This window comes from Bos taurus, chromosome X (genome assembly GCF_002263795.3).
Source record: "Bos taurus isolate L1 Dominette 01449 registration number 42190680 breed Hereford chromosome X, ARS-UCD2.0, whole genome shotgun sequence".
Lineage (NCBI taxonomy): Eukaryota > Metazoa > Chordata > Mammalia > Artiodactyla > Bovidae > Bos > Bos taurus.
The window spans coordinates 3,948,913-3,974,643 of record NC_037357.1 but is presented as its reverse complement, the minus strand read 5'-3'; the positions used below and the strand labels follow the sequence as shown (position 1 = coordinate 3,974,643).

Genomic DNA, 25,731 nt, shown 5'->3' with positions numbered 1-25,731 from the left:
GTTCCAAACCAAATAGAGATTGCCGTCTGTAGCCATCTGGAGTTGTAACAAAACACTTCCTCTGTGACCCACACACAGTTGTAGGTACTCTGGCAGGGGGACAGAGTATGATGTATGGGCAGTTCGCCTAGCAAAATACTTCAGCCTTCCCAGGCCGCCCAGGACATAAGCCCTTGCAGTGTTCTATAGGTTTCTTTTCCCCTGGGAAGTAGACAAGGAAGAACAAGAGAGCTGAGCTTTCATAGGACCTTTTAATACTATTCAAAGTGTTTTTCCTCACGCTATCTTATTTTCACATTATGACAGTCCTGTGAGGCAGAGGAGGAAGGTGCTGATCTTCAGTTCACAAGATGAACAAATGGAGGCATGGGGTTAAGGGACTTACCAAGGCTGACACAGGGAGTTATTGGCAGAACTGGAATGAGAACGCAAAACTAGTTTTGGTATAAACTGCCATCCTCATGCATGTGTGTGTGTGTGTTTGTATTCACTCTGAGGAAGCGACTGTACAGATAGACTCAGCTTATGCTTTTAACTATCCCTCCCCAATATCTTTAATGAGAGAAATGTGTTCAGGTAAAAAAAATAAAACAAGGGGCTTGGGTCCACAGGCAAGGAGTTCTCAGGGACACTGTGGTGTGAAGGAGAGTCACAATCAAGCAACCCAGGGATCTGGGCTCTGCTCCTGTAGGTTGTGATTCTTTGTGACCTTGGGCAAGTCAGTTGGCCTCGCAGTGGTTCTCAGCATCCTCATAAGTCAAATGAGGAAATTGTCCCCATTTATGTCACAAGGGTGAAGTTTGAACGGGAGAAAGTTCAAAGTGCAGAGTGAACACAAACCAGTAATGGATTTCCATTGTTCAGGTTTCCAGGTGACTGTGGTTAGACCCTGGTGCAGAGGCCAGTCACCACCCCCAGATACTTCTCAGACAGATCTTGCCCCGGGGGACCAGTTAGTGGACCGGGGCTCTTCAAAGGTGAAACCTCTACCCCCTCGGCATTCGCTGTGGGGTGAGGCCATCACTGGTTGAGAGCCTGGCACTCTGTGCTGTGGCCTGAGCCACTTGGAGATTTGCTGAAGGTGTTCCTGTACAAGGTGTCAGGGTCGGGCGCACTAGTCAGGACCTAGTCATTAAGAAGAGAGAAAAAGGATTCTTGTGGCTCTTGATTATTTTACTAGCCGATGCCCTGACAGTCGCCACTCAGAGGTGTGTGGGGGTGAATGAGAGAGAAAGCATGTTCCCAGAAGCCAATGCAGTAAGACCTTAAGACCATCTAACATAGCTATATTCTAATTTATCCATCAGTCATCATGACAATTCTAACCTTTGTTTTGTTTTTTACATTAATCCATCCATTCATTAACCCAACTTCTCTTTTCATTTTCAGTTTGGGTTTCCTGTAGACGCCCTTTTCCTGCGCAACAGAGCTGGGCCTCCCTTTCTCTAATTCCCCCTTAACACGTCTGTGGGGCACACAACCCGTGCCCTCCCCTTTCTTCCTGCCAAGGTTTATAGAAACCCGAGAGTCTGAGGACTGAGTCTGGCCTCTGGGCAAGAAGCCAGCAGTCACGTGGTTTAAAGCTGCATCCTGCATCCCAGTGCCCCTCCCAGCGCCCCCCGCCGGCCACTCCCCGCCCCATCTTTGACTGTAACACGTGCAGGGGCTCTGCCTGCTCCACGGCACCACCGGCTTCCCTGTTCCAATTCCGAATGCTGTTTGTTCCCCCGAGGTATTTGCATCCAGCCTGGCTGGGTGAGCACCAGTCAGCAGGGCTTTCCCCCTTAGTCCGCAGTCACTTGGCTTCCCCAACCACCACTAAGCCCCTGACAGGAACCACAGCCTCTCCTCAGAGGGTTCCAGAAGGAGATCCTTCGGTCAGCCCAGCCCTTTCCAGTTTTGATTCACTCAAAAGTGACTGCACTCAAACTCTGTTAAGAACCTGGAATGAGTTTATTTGCACCCAGCCCTTCCCAGACAACACAACTGCTGAAGAAAATAGCGTAAATGTCCCTCTCTGTAATTCTGAGTACCCTACAGATGCAGGAGGGAGAATAAACCTGAATATTAGTACCAGCGTAGTGTCTTACGGAATTGTTATGAGGTGTCTTGCATCTCCTCTGTAATTTCCCTGAGGATGCCACACCATCCCAACAAGGCAGGGTCAGTAGCAGGTGTAAGCATCCTGTGTCGTAAACTGCCAGACTGAGTGGTTCAAGAATCAGTGTTTTTACTTTGGCTTTGAGGAATCTTCCAGTCTATTTATTTGGTGAATTTGATGATGATGAGTTTCAATCTGTATTTTGCATGTGTCTCCTAATAAGAAGAGGAGGTGAGACTGTCAGTTGGAGAAGAGAAAAGAGATGTTGTACCTTGGAAGGTCCCTAACTTTGCCTCTAAGGATTTGATATTTGAAAACTTCTAGCCCGGATTTGTATAATGGGGCCTCTCTGATAGTGGCTTTGGGAACCCCTTTGAAGTTGAGAGCCCTCTCTTGTCAGGGCCACGAGGCACACTGGACTTTGGTGTTAGACCAGTGAGAAAGGGAGAGCTGGCGGTGACTGGCAATGATCCGTGGCTAACACGCCGTTTCTCTACCCTTCCTTTGCAGTAATCCATGGCTGTGTACTGAATAGTATTCCCCGCTACAGCTGGACTGGACTCCACTTAGCCTTTTAAGCCAAGGTTCCTATTGTAACTGACAGTTTTCCTTTGGGGTGCCAGGCAGCCGGGTCCCCGGCCCCTGCCATGTTCTTCCACTTCAAGCCCCACCTCTTCTTTCTATTTCTGCCTCACAGTCCCACTGGCATTGACCATGACCTTCTTTTTTATTTTTTGGTCACTTGCTTTGAAAACACACAATCGAACAAGGCTATGCCAAATTTTCAGACCTTTTTGAAGTATTGAGAATGGGGAGGGGGTGTTCTCTTTTCAATAATAGATAATAACAGGAAGCAAAAAGTAGAAACAACGGAAAGCAAACGAATGCACACACTTTATCTTTTCTTGTTGGCAAAGCAAGAGGGCAGTTTTGAGATGTATTGTTTGGTGAGTCACTGATTGGTGAGTGGCCAGAAGCAAGTATGAATGAAGGTGATGCTGCCAAAACAGAAGCTAGTTTCTTGAGAAAATCCAAGTCACACAGTGGAGCATTTTAGGAGACCCTATGCTTGGAGATTTAAAAGCCAAAAAAAAAAAAAAAAAAAGCTTGGATCCTCAGCTTGGCTCAGGGAGATGCTAAGTTAAGGCTGTCAAGTCTCCATGGGAAAGGCTTCTTATTTGCAGCCTTATTTGACCAGTTTCACAGCTGCTTCCCAAGAATCCCAAACTTAAACAACTAACGGTCTCCATTCCTCGCCCCCCCAGTAATTATTTGCATCACAAATAAGAGGTCCCCTCATTTACATTTATTTACAGATTAACTACTTGAGGTTTGAGTGGTTCTGAAAACTTCAAAAGGTATTAGAGCCACCCAGCCTTTGAGAGACCTTCAGAGACTGGGCAGGAATTTTGTATGAAAGGAGATATTTGGGTCCAGAAGACAGGTAGGATGCACTTTTTGTAAGAGGAAACTGAGGTGCAGAGAAATGAAGGGACTTTGCCAGAGGTCCCAGGGCTGTTTCATGGCAAAAGTCAGGCTAAATTCAGTGTCTTCTGAGACCCGATACTTTTCACAAATGGATTCAATCTGTTCATGTTCATTCCTAGAGACAAGTCTTTTGATGTTCAGGAGAAAATGAATAGTTAGCATTAGAGCGCCTTTGAGGTTTTTATCCCATAGAAAAATATTCGAGGATGGGGTGGGCAGGGATGGGCAAAGCAGAGGACTCTAGTCCCACTGCTGAACTGAGTGCTTCTGCTGACAATAAGAGTCATGGACACCTGTTAGCTGCTCAGCTTTCCTGGGAGTCTGGAATGAGGCTTGTGAGTGCGGAAGTTTAACAGGTGACAGAGATGACCCTTGTCATCAAGGAAGTTTGGTAAACAAAAATCTAACTTGTGCGTGAACATGAGACCTTTATAAAGTCAACCAAGGCTATGTAAAATAATTAAAATGCTTATTTTATCGGGTATCTTGTCTCACTGTAAACAGAAAGATTTTTTTCCTTCTTCAGTGAAAAGATTTTTTACTGGGTATAATTGTTACTATTAAAAAAATTACCCTAATACTCTGTTTACTTCTGGCGAAACAAAACCAGTCATTAGAAATGGTCTCTGTCCCGCCCCACCCTTACCCTAGACTGAAATGGTTTTCCTGAAAAATCCCCACATGTACACACACACACACGCCTCATTTCTCTTAAGCCAAGAAGTTTGCTTTTCCTAGATGCAGGATAGATCACTTTTGGTTTAGTTTATGTTTTTTTTTTGTTTGTTTGTTTTAATCATTTGGCATTCACATGTGGCTGTCAATATGCGCTTTTTTTTTTATTATTAAAACAAGAAGCTTGAAACTGGTGTGTGGTGTTCTTAAAACTTTCTCAGCAGATTTTCCAGTGGTGATGGCCCATCATGACCCCATTTCTCACCTGTCTTCTCCATGTATAATCTGTGCTACTTCACACTGCCCACCTCCCTGACCCTGTCTTACTTTGAATGTCTTTTTTCTTTGGCTAATTTCATGTTTTCTTTCTCTTTCCCTCTCCAGCTTTTTTTAATCTTGTCTTCAGCAGCTGCACTAAGTCTAAAGGAGAAGACTACCATTATAGAAGAGTTAGGGTTTCCATATTGTCTCAAACCAGAAACCAACCAATTCCCTCTCCCTCCAAATTGTGTGCTCACACGCGTACACACACACACACTCTCTCTCAACAAGTGTTCATGTGTCCAGGCAAGAAGCTCTCTTCCAACTTACATGGTATTTTAACTGGAAGTGTCTTGTCCTAACCTAACAAGGCAGGAAAAGATCCGTCCGAGCTGCAGAATGGACCCAATGTAACCTCAGAGAGACAACTGCAGGACGACTCACCCAAGTGTAAGTGACTGAGGCAGGAGACCTCAGCTGTGGGTGTGGAAGTACTGTTCACAAGTTTTTCATTTGAGTTTTCTGTTTTTCCTTTTAAACACCATTTCTCTGGTTCAATGGGTTGATTGTCTACAGCCACTATTAAACATTTCTGAATATGGATGAGGAAGTCAAGCAACATTCATATCTTCTTCAGCATTCACAGACCTTCTGCAGATCCCCTCAGCAAGTGGGGCAAGTTGATCTACTAACATTCAGGTGGAGAAAGGAAAGGAGAGATGGGGGAGTTTAAGCTTAGTGAGAACAAAATTACTCCATTCAGCATTCCAAGGCCAGTTGGGGTTTTGAGAGAGGTTTCTGCTCAATGTGGGACCTGGAGGGAGAGCTTTGATGTTGATAAATCTGCCCAGAATTCATTGGTTTAACTTGGATCGAAATACCATGTGAGTGTGCTCATCCCCATATAGCCCTATGACCATTGCCATTCCACTGTCCCGTGTCTCTTGAGAGAGCCTCTTTGCATGTTTTCCAAAATCTGTGTTCATTCTTCCTTTCTTCTCCTTTGTTCTTTTTGCTCAGAGATGTGACCAGTCACTGCCCCTCTGGGGCTTTCATTCACCAGGAAAAACATCCCAAAACCAGCACTGTTTAGCTTGATACCTTTATAATGTCCATGTCAATTTTCAATAAAATTCAAAGAAATGCTCAGTGGCTGTGTGATTATTAGGTGATGCCTTAGGAGGAGTTTGCCTTAGGAGGAGTGGGTGGCTTCCTTTCAAGGGGGTGATTTGAGGGGCTCAGGGAGGCACCATCAGTCCGTTTGCAACCTTCCTGGGTGGGCTACTGTGACCACACCCCCCATCTGGGCTTGCGGGGGGGGGGGGGGGGGAGTCCTTTACTTTTTCTTCATTAGCATGGATTTCACTGATTCGTTGAACTCATCTAGGATAATAGATGGAGAAAGTGGAGTGCCAGATCCTATAGAATAAGAATAAGAGTCGGTTGAGTTTTAATTCCAGAAGGAAAAGGACTGTGCTGCATGGCTTCTCTTATTATTACTGTGATGTGAACATCCTGAAAATTCATGGGCATGACTCCAAAAGCCTTCTATAAATAGGGTCTACTAGAGAGGGAAGCTTCCTTGTCCCTCCCAGTATTCAAGTGGGCAAGAGGGACAGTGGTCAGTTTTCATAATTCTGGCCGCAATCGACGTGGAATTTCCTTTCCTCGCCTTCATTTCCCAAATAGCCAGATGTTGGAGACCGGAAGGTGGTTGGTACCCTCTCCACACCAAGCCCTTGGAGACCTCTGAAGGGAAGGGGTACCAGGGAAAATGACGCTGGCCTGCACTGTGCAACTCGCACACTAGAGAGCAGCTGAGCGGGACAACACTCGCCCATGATGTCACAGCCCCCGGCATCCTGGAGGTGTGGAAAAATACCGGTTCTGGAGCCAGACAGACTTGCTAGCTGTGTGTGTTTGGGGGCAAGTTGTGGTCAAAACCTCCCTGTAAAGAATATCAACAACTCCCTTGCAGCAATGATTGCAACGGTTTTGTGAGCTACTGTAAACTAAGGAGGTGGGTGTTCACTAAAGGAAATTCCTATTAAGGATGGAGTTTCCCCTTTACTAGAAGTATCTTAGGTTCTTCCAATCCATGGTTTCTCACCCTCAGCACTATTGTCTTTTGAGACCAGATAATTCTTTGTTGTGGAGGCCGACGTGTGCATTGTAGCATCCCTACCCACTAGATGTCAGTAGCACACTATACTACCCCATCCCCAGTTCTGACAAAACTGTCTCCAGATAATGCCAAACGTCCCCTGGAGGGCAAAATTGCCCCAAATTAAGAACCATTGCTCTGGGCCACGGGTCAGCAAACTTTTCCTGTAAAGGGCCAGCAGGCAAATATTTTAGGCTTCACAGGCCACATGGTGTCAGAAACTATTTTACTGCTCAGTACAGACCAAAACCAGCCATTGATAATACATAGAAGGATGAACGTGACTGTGCACTAATAAAACTGCATTTATGGACACTGAAATTTGAAATTCATGTGTGGGTTTCATTTTCACATGTCCTGACATTATTATTTATATTTCTTCCAACCATTTAAAATTTAAAGACCATTCTTAGCATGCTGCTGCTGCGTCGCTTCAGTCATGTCCGACTCTGTGCGACCCCATAGACGGCAGCCCACCAGGCTCCCCGGTCCCTGGGATTCTCCAGGCAAGAACACTGGAGTGGGTTGCCATTTCCTTCTGCAATACATGAAGTGAAAAGTGAAAGTGAAGTCGCTCAGTCATGTCCGACTCTTCGAGACCCCGTGGACTGCAGCCTACCAGGCTCCTCCGTCCATGGGAGGGTCATATAAACACAGGGAATGTGACTGGATTTGGCCTGTGGGCCACCGTTTGTCGACCCCACTTCTAATGCATTTTGGTGCTTGTTTAACACATCACAGGTGGCGCTAGTGGTAAAGAATCTGCCTGCCAAAGCAGGAGACACAGGTTCGATCTCTGGATTGGGAAGATCCCTTGGAGTAGGAGATGGCAAGCCATTCTAGTATTCTTGCCTTGAAAATTCCATGGATGGAGAAGACTGGTGGGCTACAGTCCATGGAGTCACAGAGTCAGACACAACTGAGCATGCATAGATGAATGCATCACAAAGCCTAAAGGTCTTAGAAGTGACTGGCTGGTCAAAAGAAATCAGAAATGAAGACAAATGGCTGATATTTTAATGCAAGTTGGTGGGGAAATGGGCTTGGTTAACTAAAATTTGTATATCATTTTGCTAGAGCATAGATGGGGGCAAGGGTCTGCTGGGGTGCTGAGAGCCAGTTCCTAGGGACTTACTGAGCAGTGAGAAGGCCAAATGCTTCTAGGGACAGAACCAGGCTTCTAATACCTTCAAAATGGCTAAGCAACCTGGGCTCCATTTGTAAGCAACTGAAGTTAAGCAGTGTCCTTTTGTGTTTGAAAAGCCCCCACTCAGCTGAGTCCCCTTGATGTTCATCTGAAACTATCACAACATTGTTAATCGGCTATACTTCAATACAAAATTAAAAGTTAAAAAAATCCTGCCACTGAGCTTCAGGCCTATCTTCTCCTTGAAGACTTTCTTGACCCCATCCACCTGTTTTGATCTCTTCTTCCTTTTCAAAAACCTCCTGGCTGAAATTGTTTAATCTTCTCTGCTTCTCATTTGAGAGACTTCATTCTTCAAGAGATGTTAAGCTTCCTTAGAGTAGAAACATCATTTACAGCTCCCCAGCGGGCCCAGGAAAGTGCCGGACACACAATAAAGAGCGATTAAGAGGTAACTAGATGACGATTCTTCACCAATTTAGGGAGCTATTGCACTTTTGAAACAATTTACTTTTGAGATTAAATAATAATAGTGCAAAGTACACTCATGCTCTTGACCCAGATGTACCAACTGATAATATTTTGCCCCATTTGCTTTGTCATTTACATTGAGGTGCCCCCTTCCCCCTCCCCTGGAACCAAATAGATAGAGAAAGATACATAACATTTTTTCTGAACCATTTGAAGATAATTTACAGGTATTCTGGCCTTTACTCCTAAATATTTCAATGGGTATTTCCTAGCAATAAGGATACTCTCTTACATAGCCACAGTTACCAACTTCAGTAAATTTAACCTTGTTATACTACTTTAACCTATTGAATAGTATGTGTGTGTGCTCAGTCACTTCAGTTGTGTCCAACTCTGTGACCTTGTGGACTGTAACTTGCCAGGCTTCTTTGTCCATGAGATTCTCCAGGCAAGAATGCTGAAGTGGGTTGCCATGCCCTCCTTCAGGGGATCTTCCCTACCCAGGGATGGAACCGAGGATCCTGTGACTCCTGCATTGCAGATGGATTCTTTACCCACTGAGCCACCTGGGAAGCCCATTGAATAGTATACTTTATACCAATTTTTCCTGCCATATAAGATTGGCTCGAGAATCATGCACTGTGTCCTGTTACTTTAGTGTCCTTTCATCTGAAACAGCCTTTTTTTGTCTTTCATGATACTGATATTTTTGAAGTGCCATTTTTAAAAAAAGGTTGTTGTCATTTTGGGTCAAGGTGTTGCCCAATTTCTCCACTATATAATTATTGTTTTTCCTCTTCTTTGCTACTAATAAACAATCTGTGAGGAGAAAACTGTAAGTCCATGCAAAATCTTCCTCATCAAAAAATTCCCCCTAGATTTAGCATCTACTGGTAATTCTTACCTGAACCAATGATGATTTTCTGACTCCAGCATTCCCTTCATATTTACCAGTCAGCACATGGTATGCTATCGTAAGCAAAGGCCCTCCCCTTTCCCTCCTTATTTATCTACTTGGTCTCACTGTAGACTTATGGCTTCCTATTTTTTCAATGGCTCATTACTGTCCTTAATAATTTGGGTGCTCAAATTACCAGGCTTTGGCCAGCTCCTAGCTATTGCTTTTAGTCCATTAGTGGCCATTCCTCAAGAGGATATTGCAGTGCTGAATACTCTGGTCAAGAAATTTTGGTGATCTGATTTCTGGGATAATTTATGAGGCTGGTGCTGAGCCAGGTTCCAGGTTTCCCTCTTTTCTTCACTCACTGGCTCCCCCACAGGACAGGGAAGGGAAGGAAGCTCAGAGCTGACAGACTATGTGTGTATGAGTGTGTGTGTGTTTATATTTCATGTAAAAACATGGCAGGAGCCTGTGTTAGAGCAGAGAAAGATGATGGAGGGGAGGAGGACAGGTGATTACATGAGGTTTCTGGATGTTTTAGGATGGCAGTGGTTGCCATTATCAGACTTCCCTCCTGCATTTCTCTTCAACCATTATTCAGATAATTTACTTCTGCTTAGGGGTTTCAATTCCTGCTCAGTGAGAAAACATCTGGGATGTGTGAGAAGGGAATGGACTGAGCTAGGCTGGCTGAAGGATTTTTTGATCAGAAGGATTACCAAAGAAAGAAGGTCCTGGAGAATCATGGGAATTTTTGTTTTGCTTGCTAGAGATGAAACTGCTTATTCCATAGCAAGATTTATAAATGCACTCCAGCTATGGCTGTTCCAGAGCAAATGGCCTCTAATATCAATTTTATCACCTTTCACTCTGTAATCCAAATGCAAAAGCCAGGTTGGAATTATTTGTTCCTGTATGATGGAAGAATTTTCATCCAATCTGAGAGGAAGGCATTTTTCTTTTCTCAACTCCTTTTCTAGGAAAGATGTGTATTGATTGCAATGCTGATTCTAATGAAAGTTGGCAGCTTAGGCGGAAATTAATCTAACTTAAAACCAGCTTAAAATGTAGGCCCTAAGAAAATGAGTTTCACAAGTTTGAGACAACAGGAAGAGCCTTCATTCATTCAGTCATTCATTTAATTCAACAAATATCTATGGAGTTCCTACAAGAGCCAAATGTAGTTGCTAAAAGCAAGACAGATGAGTTCCTTGCTCTCATGGCACTGTCACAGGGGGTGAGGAGGAGTCAAAAATTTTTTTGAAGTTCAAAAGATGGTACATACTGTGAAGAATTTAAAAAAAAAAAACACAGGGCAATATAATGGCAAATGAGTGGGGAGCACTGGATGAGAAGTCAGGTGACCTAGATTCTGATCTCAGCTTTGCCAGAACCCGCCTCTACAGACTTCAGTTATCACTCTACCTCTCTGGCCTTATTTTTCTCACTCATACAATAATTATTTGAATTTATGATCTCAAAGCTTCCTTTCTAGTATCACTTTCTTTGATTTCATGGTTCAAAGACTGTCATTACTTCAATAAACATGAGTACCTACTACAGAGTCAAAGACAGCACTCCCTGTGGAATGGGAGAGACAGGCATGAAAATAAATCACTATTAAAGTGAAAAATGCTGTGATCTTCTGCTCTTGTCAGTCCAAAACAGCCCTACATATAAATATGTCACATAATGATAAATACATCCTAAAACAGTTAAATTTCTCAAGAGGTCAGGAAGCAGCAGTTAGAACTGGACATGGAACAACAGACTGGTTCCAAATACGAAAAGGAGTACATCAAGGCTGTATATTGTCACCCTGCTTATTTAACTTATATGCAGAGTACATCATGAGAAACGCTGGACTGGAAGAAACACAAGCTGGAATCAAGATTGCCGGGAGAAATATCAGTCACCTCAGATATGCAGATGACACCACCCTTATGGCAGAAAGTGAAGAGGAACTAAAAAGCCTCTTGATGAAAGTGAAAGTGGAGAGTGAAAAAGTTGGCTTAAAGCTCAACATTCAGAAAACGAAGATCATGGCATCTGGTCCCATCACTTCATGGGAAATAGATGGGGAAACAGTGGAAACAGTGTCAGACTTTATTTTGGGGGGCTCCAAAATCACTGCAGATGGTGATTGCAGCCATGAAATGAAAAGACGCTTACTCCTTGGAAGGAAAGTTATGACCAACCTAGATAGCATATTCAAAAGCAGAGACATTACTTTTCCAACAAAGGTCTGTCTAGTCAAGGCTATGGTTTTTCCTGTGGTCATGTATGGATGTGAGAGTTGGACTGTGAAGAAGGCTGAGTGCCAAAGAATTGATGCTTTTGAACTGTGTTGTTGGAGAAGACTCTTGAGAGTCCCTTGGACTGCAAGGAGATCCAACCAGTCCATTCTGAAGATCAGCCCTGGGATTTCTTTGGAAGAAATGATGCTGAAGCTGAAACTCCAGTACTTTGGCCACCTCATGGGAAGAGTTGACTCATTGGAAAAGACTCTGATGCTGGGAGGGATTGGGGGCAGGAGGAGAAGGGGACAACAGAGGATGAGATGGCTGGATGGCATCACTGACTCAATGGATGTGAGTCTCAGTGAACTCCGGGAGTTGGTGATAGACAGGGAGGCCTGGCGTGCTGTGATTCATGGGGTCGCAAAGAGTCGGACACGACTGAGCGACTGATCTGATGTGATCTGATCTGAAAACAGTTAAAAGGGGACAACGGATAAAAGTCACTTCATCCAACAGTCCTCCTGCTATGGAACAGTGAGTTCTAGGCAGGACTATTTCTCCCCACCAACCCAATAATTAGTTCCAGGACAACAGAGAAAATCCAGTTTCTTTTTCCTTTGTATTGACTATACTGAGCACACAGTAAGTGCTGTGTAAATTCCTACCGACCGGGGGCTTTCCTGGTGGTCCAGTGGTTAAGAATCTGCATTCCAATGCAGCGAAGCCCGGTTTGATTCCTAGCCCTCGAACTAAGATACCACAACTAGACATAGCCTGGATGCCCCAAGGAAGACCCAGTGCAGCCAAATTAATAAATACATAAAATTGTTTACATGAAAGATACCAATCCCAACCTTATATAAAATAGATATATAAATTCCCGCTGACACTCATTAACTACTTCCATAGCACAGACGGGCAGACAGTGATTGAGGGGCTGGAGCAGACCGCGGGTCTAGTGAAAACGTTTGCCTACAGAGTGAGCCATTTGGTGCTGTGCAGCTTTTAGTTTGGGGGCCCCTTTTGTATTTTGTAATATTCTGCACGTTTTAAATTGATACACTTAATATAGGATTATTTGAAACCGTGATCAGAACTGTGTGAACACGATGCTTGTATTTGTCAGCAACTGGGATGGAGTATGGATAAGTGGGTTTGGATGATTTTTTCTTAAGTATTTTGTTTTTACTATTACTTCACAATCAAACAAAGCTAATGGTGTACGACGCACAGATAGCTTTTCAAGCTATCCTCTGAAGAAAGAGCGCCTCGGAGAGCTTACATTAAGAAGAAAAAAAGTGTGTTATCCATTTCAAACCCAAGTCCCTCCCACTGTCAGAAACCCAGGGGAAAGCGTAAGGCGACCTGTTGCTGCCAACAGTCACCTGAGAGAGCCTTCTAAGGAGTTAACGGAACCATGTTCCCAAACCTCAGAAAAATCTTTCAAAAAATCCCCTTCCCGGAGCCCCGCCCCACGCTTGCGACCACAGTACGTCAAAGACCCCTAGTCGTCATAAGAAGGGAAAAAAACGTAGGTCGCGCGAGACTCAGCGACGGGATTTTGAAGTTAGGGAACAGCCGCAGCGCACGCGTACTGGCCTCACAACCTCAGGGCGGCACGCGGGTAGGTAGACTAGAACTCAGAGAAGGGGGAGCAGAGCGTGCAGGTGTCTTTTTTTTTCTTTCCCAGCGCAGTGCGTGAATCTGAGGGTCGCCGGAGGTGCGGAGCGCTGGGCCTGGCTTGGTCTCCCCGGCGCGCGAGTGACTGTGCCGGGTGCCCTCGTGCTCCTCCACGAGTTGCAGGAGTGCAGCGGGCGTGTACCCGGGTTGCCGGGACAGGAGCTTGTGGTCGCCTTCCCCTTTTTAACGGTCGCCCCTCACGTACACACTCCAGTCCCCTGAGAGTTGGTCTTCGTGCCCCCGGCGCGCCCCTGCTCACCCGGTCCCTCCCACCAACCTCCAGTTCCCGCTTGCTCCTGATCAGGAGTCGGCTTCATCCCTGGGGTCCCTGCTTGGGGGCGGAGAAGATGGCTGGCGGACGTCTGCTGTTGGGGGGCGACTTCCTGTCGCCGCCGCCGCTACCCCCCCTCCCGCCGCCGCCGCCGCCGCCCCTCCCGCCGCCCCCGCCCGAGCCAGTGCTGGAGCAGTGGCGCTATAGCCACGAAAGTGACTGGCAGTGGGCTCTGCGGCGCAGCTTCATCTGTCGGCACCTGCACAGTTATCCCGGGGCTGCCCTAGACCAGCTCCTCGCGCTCTCCGCTGCCTGGACCAACCACGTTTTCTTGGGCTGCAGGTGAGTAAGGTGTGAGGGTCGGGCTGGGGACCCGGGTGGGGTGGGGATCGGTGAAGAGGGTCGGGATAGGGAAGGAGGGGGCGAGTATGGATGAGTGCTTAGAGACTGGAGATTTGGAGGTGCTCGAGGACTCCACTGTTGGCCCAGGGCGGGCGGGCGGGGACGGGGGCGGTTGGCTGAGCGAGGTGGCTGCAGGTGACATAACAGCTAGAAAGGTGCGGGGATCGCGGGAGAGGCTGTCCAGGACCAGGGATGGAGATGAAATAGCGCCTGGGAGAGGATTGCCGAGAGGTGGTCATTGTGATGGTGTATTGGAGGGCGTGGGAAATGACGAATAGCAGAACCTCGGACCTGCGTAGGACCTTCCAGGGATGCGGTATCCGCAGAGAATATTCGACAGTCGGGGTTCCGGGGTCTATGGGGGGAGAAGAGAGGGGCTCTGCGGTTCTAATCCTAGTCTCCTGAGCGTTCTCTCTTTCCATTCCCGTTAGATTAAATAGCAGCCCCCTAGCTGGCTTTTGCTGTCTTCTCCTGGGGAGGCGGTTTGTATGAGGTCTCAGCCGCAGGGTCCGCCTTGCTTGTAGATTTGCGCATAATGTATCTGGACGCAAACAAAGAAATGGTTATATCTACTGTAAAAGCGGATTGCCCTCATTTCACCTTAAATGTGATCAGTGGGATTAACATTTGGCCTCTGAGTAAGGTTTTAGGTGTGTGTTTGTCGCCACCTCCCCACCCCGCCCCCGCCCCGCTCCCCTTTCTTAGAACCTAGTGCCTGTTCTGAACAGGCCTCTTTGAAAGCTCTTTGCATTCAATGGAGACTGCAGTATGGTTCCAACGCATTTTTTTTTTTTTAAACAGACTACTTGGCCACTGTCCTTCAGAACCTTCAAATCGGCCCTATACTAGACTAATCATGCCTTTGATAGACTGATAGGGTTTTGTTTTTTTTTTGACACTTGCTTCAGGGCAAATTTTTTAGGAAGGATGAGAAATTATGAAAAATGATCAGATCAAATTCAACCAGTTCAGTTCCAGGAATGATTGTAACATACAGATAAATAAGATTGTCTGTGGTTAATGCTTAATTATTGAACATAGATAGCATCCAGTGTGATACTTGTTTTGCTTCCATAACACAAAAATATTTTTTCTGTCTTCTCTAGATTAGTGTACTTTTCTGCCTCCAGAGATAATGACTATTTCACTGGAGGAACTGGTTGTGACTGGGGAAGCCTCAGTAATTAATCAAGTCAGATAAATCTAACTGACCTGCACTTAACAATATTGTTCTGGCAATTGGAATGGTACCTTTATCCCATAATCATAGATGTCCTTAATATCACAGAAGCCATGGGAAATCTGAATCCTTTAAGAAAAAAACTTAAAGAATTGCTATAATGTTAACCAATAGTTTAACTGAAGAGTAATGTTTACATTCTATCTGTTAACTTAGATATAGGAGAAAGGGAAGGGGCAATAAAGAATCATGGAAACTAGGAACCAAGTGTAATCTTCCACTTGAGGCAGGCTTTATGTCAGCTGTCATCTTCAGGTGAGTAAAATCTGTATTCCAGTACTTGTTAACGTCGGTGTTGGCAGAGCTCTCTTTTCTGGTCTATTTTTCTGTGACAGAAGACTCATCTTTTCTCCCAGGGGGACTGCAGAATGCATGGTGACACAGCCCACTCTAAACTGAAATCATTAATTTGTCTTTGAAGGCCCATCCCCTGACTTTTAGAACAGATTATAAACAGTAGCCAGAAGAGAACTCTTTGCATTTTGTTTCCCACTCGCAGGACTTTGTGTGTTCTAATTTAGCTGGGACTGAAAGAACTCCTAGGTCAGGGATAGCTTTGAAAAATCCTTGATCATAAGACCAAGCCAGGAGGAGCTCACATGAGCAGGGGAGCAAATCATGTTTCAATCCCTTTTGGTGATAGTGGCGATTCTCAGAGAACAAGTTTTAATATCTTCTTGACCATCTGTAACATGTTTCTCAGACTTAAGCAGCATCAGAATCTTAGGCTTCTTAAAACACAGATTGCTGGGCTCTACTGCCAGGGTTTCTGATTCAGTGGGTATGAGGTGGGACCCTAGAATTTGTGTTTCTAACAAGTTCCCAGGTAATGGATGATGCTCATCCAGGGACTACACTATGAGAACCGTTGTCTTACAGGATAAATAAAACAATGTTTTCTAATCTGCTTTTTGATCATTTTTTTCCCTCAGTCTACAAAATCCCATGGACAGAGGAGCCTGGTAGGCTGCAGTCCATGGGGTCTCTTAGGGTCAGACACGACAGAGCGACTTCACTTTGACTTTTCACTTTCATGCATTGGAGAAGGAAATGGCAACCCACTCCAGTATTCTTGTCTGGAGAATCCCAGGGATGGGGGAGCCTGGTGGGCTGCCATCTATGGGGTCGCACAGAGTCGGACACGACTGAAGCGACTTAGCAGCAGCAGCAGCAGGCAATCAGGAAGCCCAAACAGCTGAAATTATTTCTCTTCAACTTTTCTTCTCTGTTTCATAAAAATAAACAACGTGTCAAGGTTTTTTTTTTTTTTTTCTGTAGGCCATTTCTAACATATATCTTGTGGCTAATGAAAATTTAGTGCAGTCTTATCAACTTCATGTACAGCACAGACATAATTGTTCATATGAATTCCAAGGGACCTGTGCAATTTTTACTTAAAATTTTTGATAGTGCGTGTATCTTTAATAAAGCAGAATGTTTGGTTAAGTGGGGCATTCAGCTTTCCAATCATTCTTCATCAGTAGTATTGGAAACAGAATCCAAAAAAAAGAAACAGAATCCTGATCTATTGACTTTTGGTGAGATATTAATCAATAGAGAAAATATATCCTAAAATGAATCCAGTTTGCCACCTTGATTATTTGTCTCTTCCTGTTGATGTGAGACTGACGTTTGGAAGGAAGATGCTGACTGGGCTCATGTTGTGAAACTAACTTTGCACATAGTAGGTAGAGTGCATCAATCACCAGCTGATGAAATATGAGTGGGAGCTTTTAAAAGCTGTATCAGTAATCTTAGTTGTATGTTATTCACTATGTAGGAGTCTTTTGAATAGGTTTGCATAAATAATTTTATATTTGGAAATCCTAACCTTTGCTTAGTTTTCAAACCTCACCTTTTAAATTTGGACCTAGTAGAGCAGTTTGATAATTTTTTTAATTTGAAAGAAAGCATCTATTCCTGAATATTTAATAAATTTCAGGTGCCATTGTATATCATAAGTATACACCTATAAGCACGTGTCTTTTTTCAAGAATGTAAGATTCATGAAGTCAGATGTCTTTGTCCATTAGAAATCATCTTTTTGTATGGTAGGTATGGTGGCACAGTTGTGATTTCCAAAAAGCTTGATACATGATAAACTACCTTGGAAAACCTTAAAGACCAGCTGGGGCTTTTTGGTTTTCTTTTTTAAGCATTTACAACCAAATGGGTTGTAAATGCATAGTATGCATACATCTTAAAATTACTTTGTTGGACTTGCCTTAATGGTACTTTACATCATGATCCTTCCATGAGATAAAATACTGTATAGCCATTAAAAGTCATGTGCTAATGACATGGAGAAAAAGCTTATGACATAATAAATTAAGAAAAACATCAAAAAAGAATCCCAGCAGATTACAAATCAACATAGATGATCTGATAGTGAATTTTTTTTTTTGCAGGGCTGGGGAGAAGGTGGTATGGGAAGCATAGAAAAAGGAATAAAAAATAAACCCCAAAATGTTAATGAAATTATCAGTGGTTGGGTTTGTAGGTGTTTTCTTGATGGATTCTCTAAAATTTCTGGAGTAAAAGTGTTACTTTTTAAATCCACTAAAAAAATGCACTATGGAAAACTGAGTCATGAAAGCTTTATTTACTGCCTTGGCTTATTTCAGATTTGTGGAACCACTTTATCCCTGGGTAGGTACTCTTTGGAGAATTTTTAGAAATAAGACTGAAATCCTAGTGGTCTTCATAGTAAAGATTAATTAAAGATTAATGTAAAGATTAGTATTTGTTCTTTGAATAGTCAAGTGTTAGGCACTACACTGGAGAAGGCAACGGCACCCCACTCCAGTCCTCTTGCCTGGAAAATCCCATGGACGGAGGAGCCTGGAAGGCTGCAGTCCATGGGGTTGCTGAGGGTCGGACACGACTAAGCGACTTCACTTTCACTTTTCACTTTCATGCATTGGAGAAGGAAATGGCAACCCACTCCAGTGTTCTTGCCTGGAGAATCCCAGGGACGGGGGAGCCTGGTGGGCTGCCGTCAATGGGGTCGCACAGAGTCGGACACGACTGACGTGACTTAGCAGCAGCAGCAGCAGCAGCAGGTACTACACAGTCTGTTCCATTATTGTTCCAGCTGGTTGGGATTCTTCAGTATTATGACTTCCTAATAAAGGGCTGAGAAGATGACTGTATTGGCAACCAACACAAAGGTTTATTTTATTATTTTTTTTTAAAAATTTTATTTTATTTTTAAACTTTACATAATTGTATTAGTTTTGCCAAATATCAAAATGAATCCCCCACAGGTATACATGTGTTCCCCATCCTGAACCCTCCTCCCTCCTCCCTCCCCATACCATCCCTCTGGGTCGTCCCAGTGCACTAGCCCCAAGCATCCAGTATCGTGCATCAAACCTGGACTGGCGACTCGTTTCTTACATGATATTTTACATGTTTCAATGCCATTCTCCCAAATCTTCCCACCCTCTCCCTCTCCCACAGAGTCCATAAGACTGTTCTGTACATCAGTGTCTCTTTTGCTGTCTCGTACACAGGGTTATTGTTAGCATCTTTCTAAATTCCATATATATGCGTTAGTATACTGTATTGGTGTTTTTCCTTCTGGCTTACTTTTATAGCCTATGGGTGATGTTAAATTTTGTGGCAGATGTAATGAATAGGGAACAGTAAGTAGGTATAATCATTACTAATGCTGGAAGAAACCGGAGAGAAAAAGTGAATGTGAATGGAGTGGGCCCCAAATGCATCATTCCTGCACACTGAATGGCATACATGCCATTACACTTGGATACCATGTTTGGAATCAGTCTATAAGGTTTGGAGAATTTTAACTGGAATTCAAGGTGAGTGGTTTGGTTGTAGTACCAGTTTTGGTAGCAAAATTGGCAGTACCAGTTTAAGATTTGTAGACTTCATCTCATTTTCATCATCTTTTGTTTTCATCTCATACCTTAGAAATTGTGCTCACAAATCTTTTTTAAATTATTTTCTTTTGGCCGCACTGGGTCTTTGCTGCTGTGTGCTGGCTTACTCTAGCTGCGCCCAGCAGGGGCTACTCTGTAGTTGTGGTGTGTGGGCTTCTCATTGTGGTGGCTTCTCTTGTTGCAGAGCACGGGCTCTAGGGCACGCAGGCTTCTGGAGTTGCAGCATGTGGGCTCAGTAGTTGTGGTGCACTGGCTTAGTTGTTCCATGGCATGTAGGAACTCCCCGGCTAGGGATTCGAACCTGTGTTCCCTGCATTGGCAGGAGGATCTTATCTTCTATACCACCAGAGAAGTCCCCACTCCCAAATCTTAATGAAAGTGATATATGTAATGTATGACATTTTAGGCTATGCTTTTTGATGTTTGCTGCTGCTGCTAAGTCGCTTCAGTCGTGTCTGACTCTATGCGACCCCATAGACGGCAGCCCACCAGGCTCCCCCGTCCCTGGGATTCTCCAGGCAAGAACACTGGAGTGGGTTGCCATTTCCTCCTCCAGTGCATGAAAGTGAAAAGTGAAAGTGAAGTGGCTCAGTCGTGTCCGACTCTTAGCGACCCCATGGACTGCAGCCTACCAGGCTCCTCCGTCCGTAGGATTTTCCAGGCAAGAGTACTGGAGTGGGATGCCATTGCCTTCTCATTTTGATGTTTAGATAAGAGTAAATAAAAATAAATCACGGCATTTAAATGCTGGTGTTAGCAGCAGCAGTTATCAGTGGGAAATGTGGGTTACATCTGGGCTAGCTTCCAGGTCATCTGTCAGAGATGGCCACCATGTCACTTCTCTGCTTTGCAAGGAAAGACGTCTGATGGGTGCAGGACCTGTTGTGTTGAAAATGGAAAATGTTATCCTCTTTCAAGTTCAGAGCCTACTCATGCAGAGGTGTGCTCGTTTCTCATTTTCACAGCTTTCTTGGGGAATTTCCTAGTGGTCCAGTGGTCCCTGGTTGGGGAACTAAGCTGCACAGCATGCCCCCTGCCCCTGCCCAAAGAAGAACTTTCTTCTCACACACCACCAGAAGTCTTTTTTGGTCTTAGGCTTAGAAAGGCTCCGAAGGTGAGAAGAGTGAGTAGATCCCATGATAACCAAAACTTCACTGAGCCCATAGTTTTGTTTCTCTGCAGGAAATTGATATTCTGTCAAGGGCAAATGTACTTCATAAGGAGTCCTTTTTATTTTTTTAATATAAATTTATTTATTTTAATTGGAGTCTAATTACGTTACAATATTGTATTGTATGTTTTAAAGCTTTTTATTAAGGAAAATCAAACACAAAAAGTAGAAGAGTTCAGTGGACACTCATGCATGCATCATTCAACTTCAGCAATTATCAACAGTCTGTCATGCTACCCTTCTCATTTCGTCTTGCCTCCAGTATTTTGTGCAAGGCAGAATATATTAAAGAAAACCTTGACATCATTTCTCTTGCAAATATTTTAGTGTGTATCTGTACCAGATAATTTAAAAAAACAGAATCATAATACCATTATTCATACTCAGAAAAATTAATAATTTCTCAAAATGATCCAATAATATTTTCTCCATTTGTCTCAGAATGGTTTGTTTGACCCACGGTCCAAACAAGGTCCACACATATCTGATTGATCTGTCACCTTTAACCTATAACCATTCCCTCTCCTTTTATTTTTATGCTGTTTATTGGATGTAGAAATGGACTGTCACATAGTGTTTCCTTCATCATGGATTTGACTGACTGTATTATTGTGGTGGTGCTTAACATGTTTCTAGGAGTTAGGGGCTTGATTAGGTTTGCGTGCAATTATTTGGTGGTCAAGAACACTTTGTAGATCTTTGCCCTGTCATATCACATCGGGGACACATGTCTGGTTGTCCCATTTTTAGTTAGATTAAGATTATAAAGTTCTCCACCAACTTTTTTCAATTGAAATTTTTATTGACATAATTATTGATTCACCTGTAATTGTAGGAAATAATATAATGCCCTGTGCTCTTTACCCAATTCCCGCAATGACAACATTTTGCAAAGTTAATATATCATAATCAGGATAATGACATTGTTACAGTCTGCAGTCTACACAGATTCCTCCAGTTTTACTAATACTTGTGTGTGTGATTCTATACAGTTTATCACAGATGTAGGTTTGCATGTCCACAACCATAATCAAGATATTGAACAGTTCCAGTACCACAAGGATCCCTTACATTGCCCTTTTATAACCACATCCATTTCCCCTCCCACTCATACCCAATACTGCGTGTATCAATAGTTTATTCATTTTTTGCTGAGCAGTGTTCCATGGTGTGTGGTAAAGACATCTGGGCTGGCTGGTTGTAGTTTGGGGCTGTTACAAATAAAGCTGTTATGAACATTTGTGTACGGTTTTTTTGTGTGAATGTACACTTTTATTTCTCTGAGATAAATGCCCAAAAGTGCAGTTGCAAGGTCATGAGGTGATTGCATGTTTAATTTTATAAAAAACTTCCAAGTTGTGTTCCAGAGTGGCCATATCATTTTATATTCCCACAAGTAGTATACAAGTGATCCAGGTTTTCTGCATCCTTGTCAGCATTTAGTGTTGTCACCATTTTTCACTTTAGCCACTCTGATAGATATGGAATAATATCTCATTGTGGTTTAAGTTGCATTTCCTTGGTGGCTGATGATGTTGAACATTTCTTTTTATCTGCTTATTTGCAATCTGTATATCCTCTCTGGTGAAATGTTCTATTCATATCTTTTGTTCATTTATATCTGTGTATACTATATACACATATATACACATAATATATGTGTATATATTTTACTGTTGGACTTGAGAGGTCTTGAGGTCTTTATACTAGATACTAGTCTTTTGTCCGGAGAAGGCAATGGCACCCCACTCCAGTACTTTTGCCTAGAAAATCCCATGGACGGAGGAGCTTGGTAGGCTGCAGTCCATGGGGTCGCTAGAGTCGGACGTGACTGAGCCACTTCACTTTCACTTTTCACTTTCATGCATTGGAGAAGGAAATGGCAACCCACTCCAGTGTTCTTGCCTGGAGAATCCCAGGGACTGGAAGCCTGGTGGGCTACCGTCTATGGGGTCGCACAGAGTCAGACATGACTGAAGCGACTTAGCAGCAGCAGCAGAGCAGTCTTTTGTCAAGTATATGGTTTGTAAATATTTTCTTGCTCTCTGTAGCTTGTCTTTTCATCCTCTTCACAGGATCTTTTGAGAGCAAAATTTTTTAATTTTCATGAAGTCCATTTTATTAACTTTTTCTTTTATGGATCATACTTTTGGTGTTAAGTATAAGAATTCTTTGCCTAGCTGGAGATCTTGAAAATTTTCTTCTGTATTTTTTGTAAAAACTTTGTAGTTTCACATTTAAGTTTATGATGCATTTTGAGTTAACTCTTGTATATGATGTGAGGTTTAGGTTGAGGTGGTGTGTTTAGGTTGGATGCCTACTTTGTCCAGCACCATTTGACAAAAAGACTGTCCTGCCACCATTGGATTGCTTTTAGTTTTATCAACAATTGAGCATGTCTGTGTGGGTCTATTTCTAGGTTCTTCCCCATCAACTTTCACCTGATAAGCTTTTACTGTTGTTCACTTGCTCAGTTGTGTCTGACTCTTCGTGACCCCATTAACTGCAGCATGCCAGGCTTCTCTGTCCTTCAGCATCTCCTGGAGCTTGTTCAAACTCATGTCCATTGAGTCAGTGATGCCATCCAACCATCTCATCCTCTGTTGTCCCCTTTTCCTCCTGCCTTCAGTCTTTCCCAGCATCAGAGTCTTTTCCAGTGAGTCAGTTCTTCACATCAGGTGGCCAAAGTATTGGAGTTTCAGCTTCAGCATCAGTCCTTCCAATGAATATTCAGGACTGATTTCCTTTAGGATTGACTGGTTGGATCTCCTTTTAGTCCAAGGGCCTCTCAAGAGTCTTTTCCAACACCACAGTTCAAAAGCATCAATTCTTTGGTGCTCAGCCTTCTTTATGGTCCAGCTCTCACATCCATACATGACTACTGGCAAAACCATAGCTTTGACTAGACAGACTTTGTTGGCAAAGTAATGTCTCTGCTTTTTAATATGCTGTCTATGTTGGTCATAGCTTTTCTTCCAAGGAGCAAGCATCTTTTAATTTCATGGCTGCAGTTACCATCTGCAGTGATTTTGGAGCCCAAGAAAATAAAATCTGTCACTGTTTCCCCATCTTTGCCATGAAGTGATGGGATTGGATGCCATGATCTTCATTTTTTGAATGTTGAGTTTTAAGCCAGCTTTTTCACTCTCCTCTTTTACCTTCATCAAGAGGCTCTTTAGTTCTTCTTCACTTTCTGCCATAAGGGTGGTGTCATCTGCGTATCTGAGGTTATTGATATTTCTCCCAGTAATCTTGATTCCACCTCATGCTTCATCCAGCCTGGCATTTCACATGATGTACTTGGCATATAAGATAAATAAGCAGGGTGACAGTATACAGCTTTGACCTAGTCCTTTACCAATTTTGAACCAATCCATTGTTGCTTTTTGACCTGTGTACAGGTTTTGCAGGAGGCAGGTAAGGTGGTCTGGTATCCCCATCACTTTAAGAATTTTCCACAGTGTGTTGTGATCCACATAGTCAAAGGTTTTAGCATAGTCAATGAAGCAGAAGTAGATGTTTTTCTGGAATTCTTTTTCTGTGATCCAATGGATGTTGGCAATTTGATCTCTGGTTCCTCTGCCTTTTCTAAATCCAGTTTGAACATCTGGAAGTTCTCATACTGTTGAAGACTAGCTTGGAGAATTTTGAGCATTACTTTACTAGCGTGTGAGATGAGTGCAATTGTGCAGTAGTTTGAGCATTCTTTGGCATTGCCTTTCTTTGGGATTGGAATGAAAACTGACCTTTTCCAGTCCTGTGGCCACTGCTGAGTTTTCCAAATTTGCTGGCATATTGAGTGCGGCACTTTCACAGCATCATCTTTCAGGATTTGAAGTAGCTCAACTGGAATTCCATCACCTCCACTAGCTTTGTTCATAGTGATGCTTCCTGAGGCCCACTTGACTTTTCACTCCAGGATGTCTGGCTCTAAGTGAGTGATCACACCATTGTGGTTATCTGGGTCATTAAGATCTTTTCTGTATAGTTCTTCTGTGTATTCTTGCCACCTCTTCTTAATATCTTCTGCTTCTGTTAGGTCCATAACATTTCTGTCCTTTATTGAGCCCATCTTTGCGTGAAATGTTCCCTTGCTGCTGCTGCTGCTGCTGCTAAGTCGCTTCAGTCGTGTCCGACTCTGTGCGACCCCATAGACGGCAGCCCACCAGGCTCCCCTGTCCCTGGGATTCTCCAGGCAAGAACACTGGAGTGGGGTGCCATTGCCTTCTCCGAAATGTTCCCTTAGTATCTTTAATTTTCTTGAAGAGATCTCTGTCTCTCCCATCTTATTGTTTTCCTCTATTTCTTTGCATTGTTCATTTAGGAAGGTGTTCTTATCTCTCCTTGTTAAACTTAGCAGCCATTGATGATCATTTATTGTTGCATTATGGGTTGCAAAATGGTAGGAATCTATCATTCCTTCGTTTATTAGCTGGAATGCTTCTGTAAAGGAGATTTTCTTCATCAACTCTTTAGTTTTCTCTGAGGTACAATTTGTACAGGGAAATGCTGGATAAATGCTTGCTTTCTTCTTTTAATGTTGCTTGTTTTGGGAATAATGACTTGATTCCCCACCATTCTCCAAAGGTGACCAATAATGAATTTGTAAGTATTACTGTGAACTAATGGATTTTTAACGTGTTTGATGTGTTTCAATCCACTGTGGTTATTCTTGATATTCAAGTTGGCTCACTTCTGAGTCTATTTGACAACAACCCCTGAGGTCTTTGACAGCATCCTTGTTTCCAGGCATGAAAATATCTCCCAGATTCTACATTTCTTGGCCCAGACTTGGATCCAGCCACTTCTTTCAGGACTCTGATTCCATTTGGTGGGAAATGATAGAAACCACAATCTGGATGTTAACAATCCATCTCTTATTAACATTCTTAGTACTTTTACATTATTGTTATCATATATGTATACACGATATACATCATATATGTATATATGTAGAGAAAAATAAATTATGAGTTTATATGGATACTTTTAATTCAAATTAAAGATACGGTCTTCACCTAAATTTCTTAATGTTTGTGTTTGTGTGTCTTCTAATGACAGTAACATAATTGCTCATTTGATACATAACTATTTTAGGGCAGATTCTTCAGTTTTATAGCCAAGACACTCTGTTAGTAAAGTCCTGTGGGAGCAATTATAAGATGGGTCATCTAGAAGCTTTTTAAAAAACTGCATTCTTGCTGTTTTAACTGTAGATTATATTCGTTTAAATAGGTACAGCCCACGCTTGATGGAAAAAATTCTCCAAATGGCTGAAGGTATTGATATTGGGGAGATGCCTTCATATGATCTGATGCTATCCAAGGCCTCCAAAGGTCAAAAACGTCACCTGTCAACATGTGATGGTGAGTATACTGTTTCCGGAAGGTGGGATTTGAAGAAACAGTGTAGCTTCTTTTTTAATGATATGAGTGTGGTATATGATTTTAAATAACATTGGTAACATCAGATCTTACACACTGTAAAAGTTTTAACCTTCAGTTTGTACATTTTTTTTTTTTTTTGAGGATGCTAAATAGAACTGAAAGCTAAGAATACTGAATTCATGCTATAATGCTGTCCTTGAAGGGTAATGCTTCCATGCCATGGAACC

The 25,731-nt window shown here is 43.1% G+C and overlaps 2 protein-coding genes across 13 annotated transcripts in view; both read left to right on the top strand.

The window, feature by feature from the left end:
* The window catches only part of SEPTIN6 (septin 6), a 159,638-nt gene extending 153,964 nt beyond the window's left edge, over positions 1-5,674 (top strand). For 3 of the 10 annotated variants that reach the window (XM_059883516.1, XM_024988198.2, XM_005227436.3), the window contains exon 10: positions 4,649-5,674. In XM_059883516.1, coding sequence (XP_059739499.1) covers positions 4,649-4,658 — 10 coding nt within the window. In that variant the 3' untranslated portion in view covers positions 4,659-5,674. 10 annotated transcript variants of the gene reach the window in all.
* A 7,373-nt stretch (positions 5,675-13,047) lies between these two features.
* The window catches only part of NKRF (NFKB repressing factor), a 16,557-nt gene continuing 3,873 nt past the window's right edge, over positions 13,048-25,731 (top strand). The window contains exons 1-3 of one of the 3 annotated variants that reach the window (XM_005227428.5): positions 13,048-13,741; positions 15,198-15,296; positions 25,353-25,483. In XM_005227428.5, coding sequence (XP_005227485.2) covers positions 13,476-13,741; positions 15,198-15,296; positions 25,353-25,483 — 496 coding nt within the window. In that variant the 5' untranslated portion in view covers positions 13,048-13,475. 3 annotated transcript variants of the gene reach the window in all.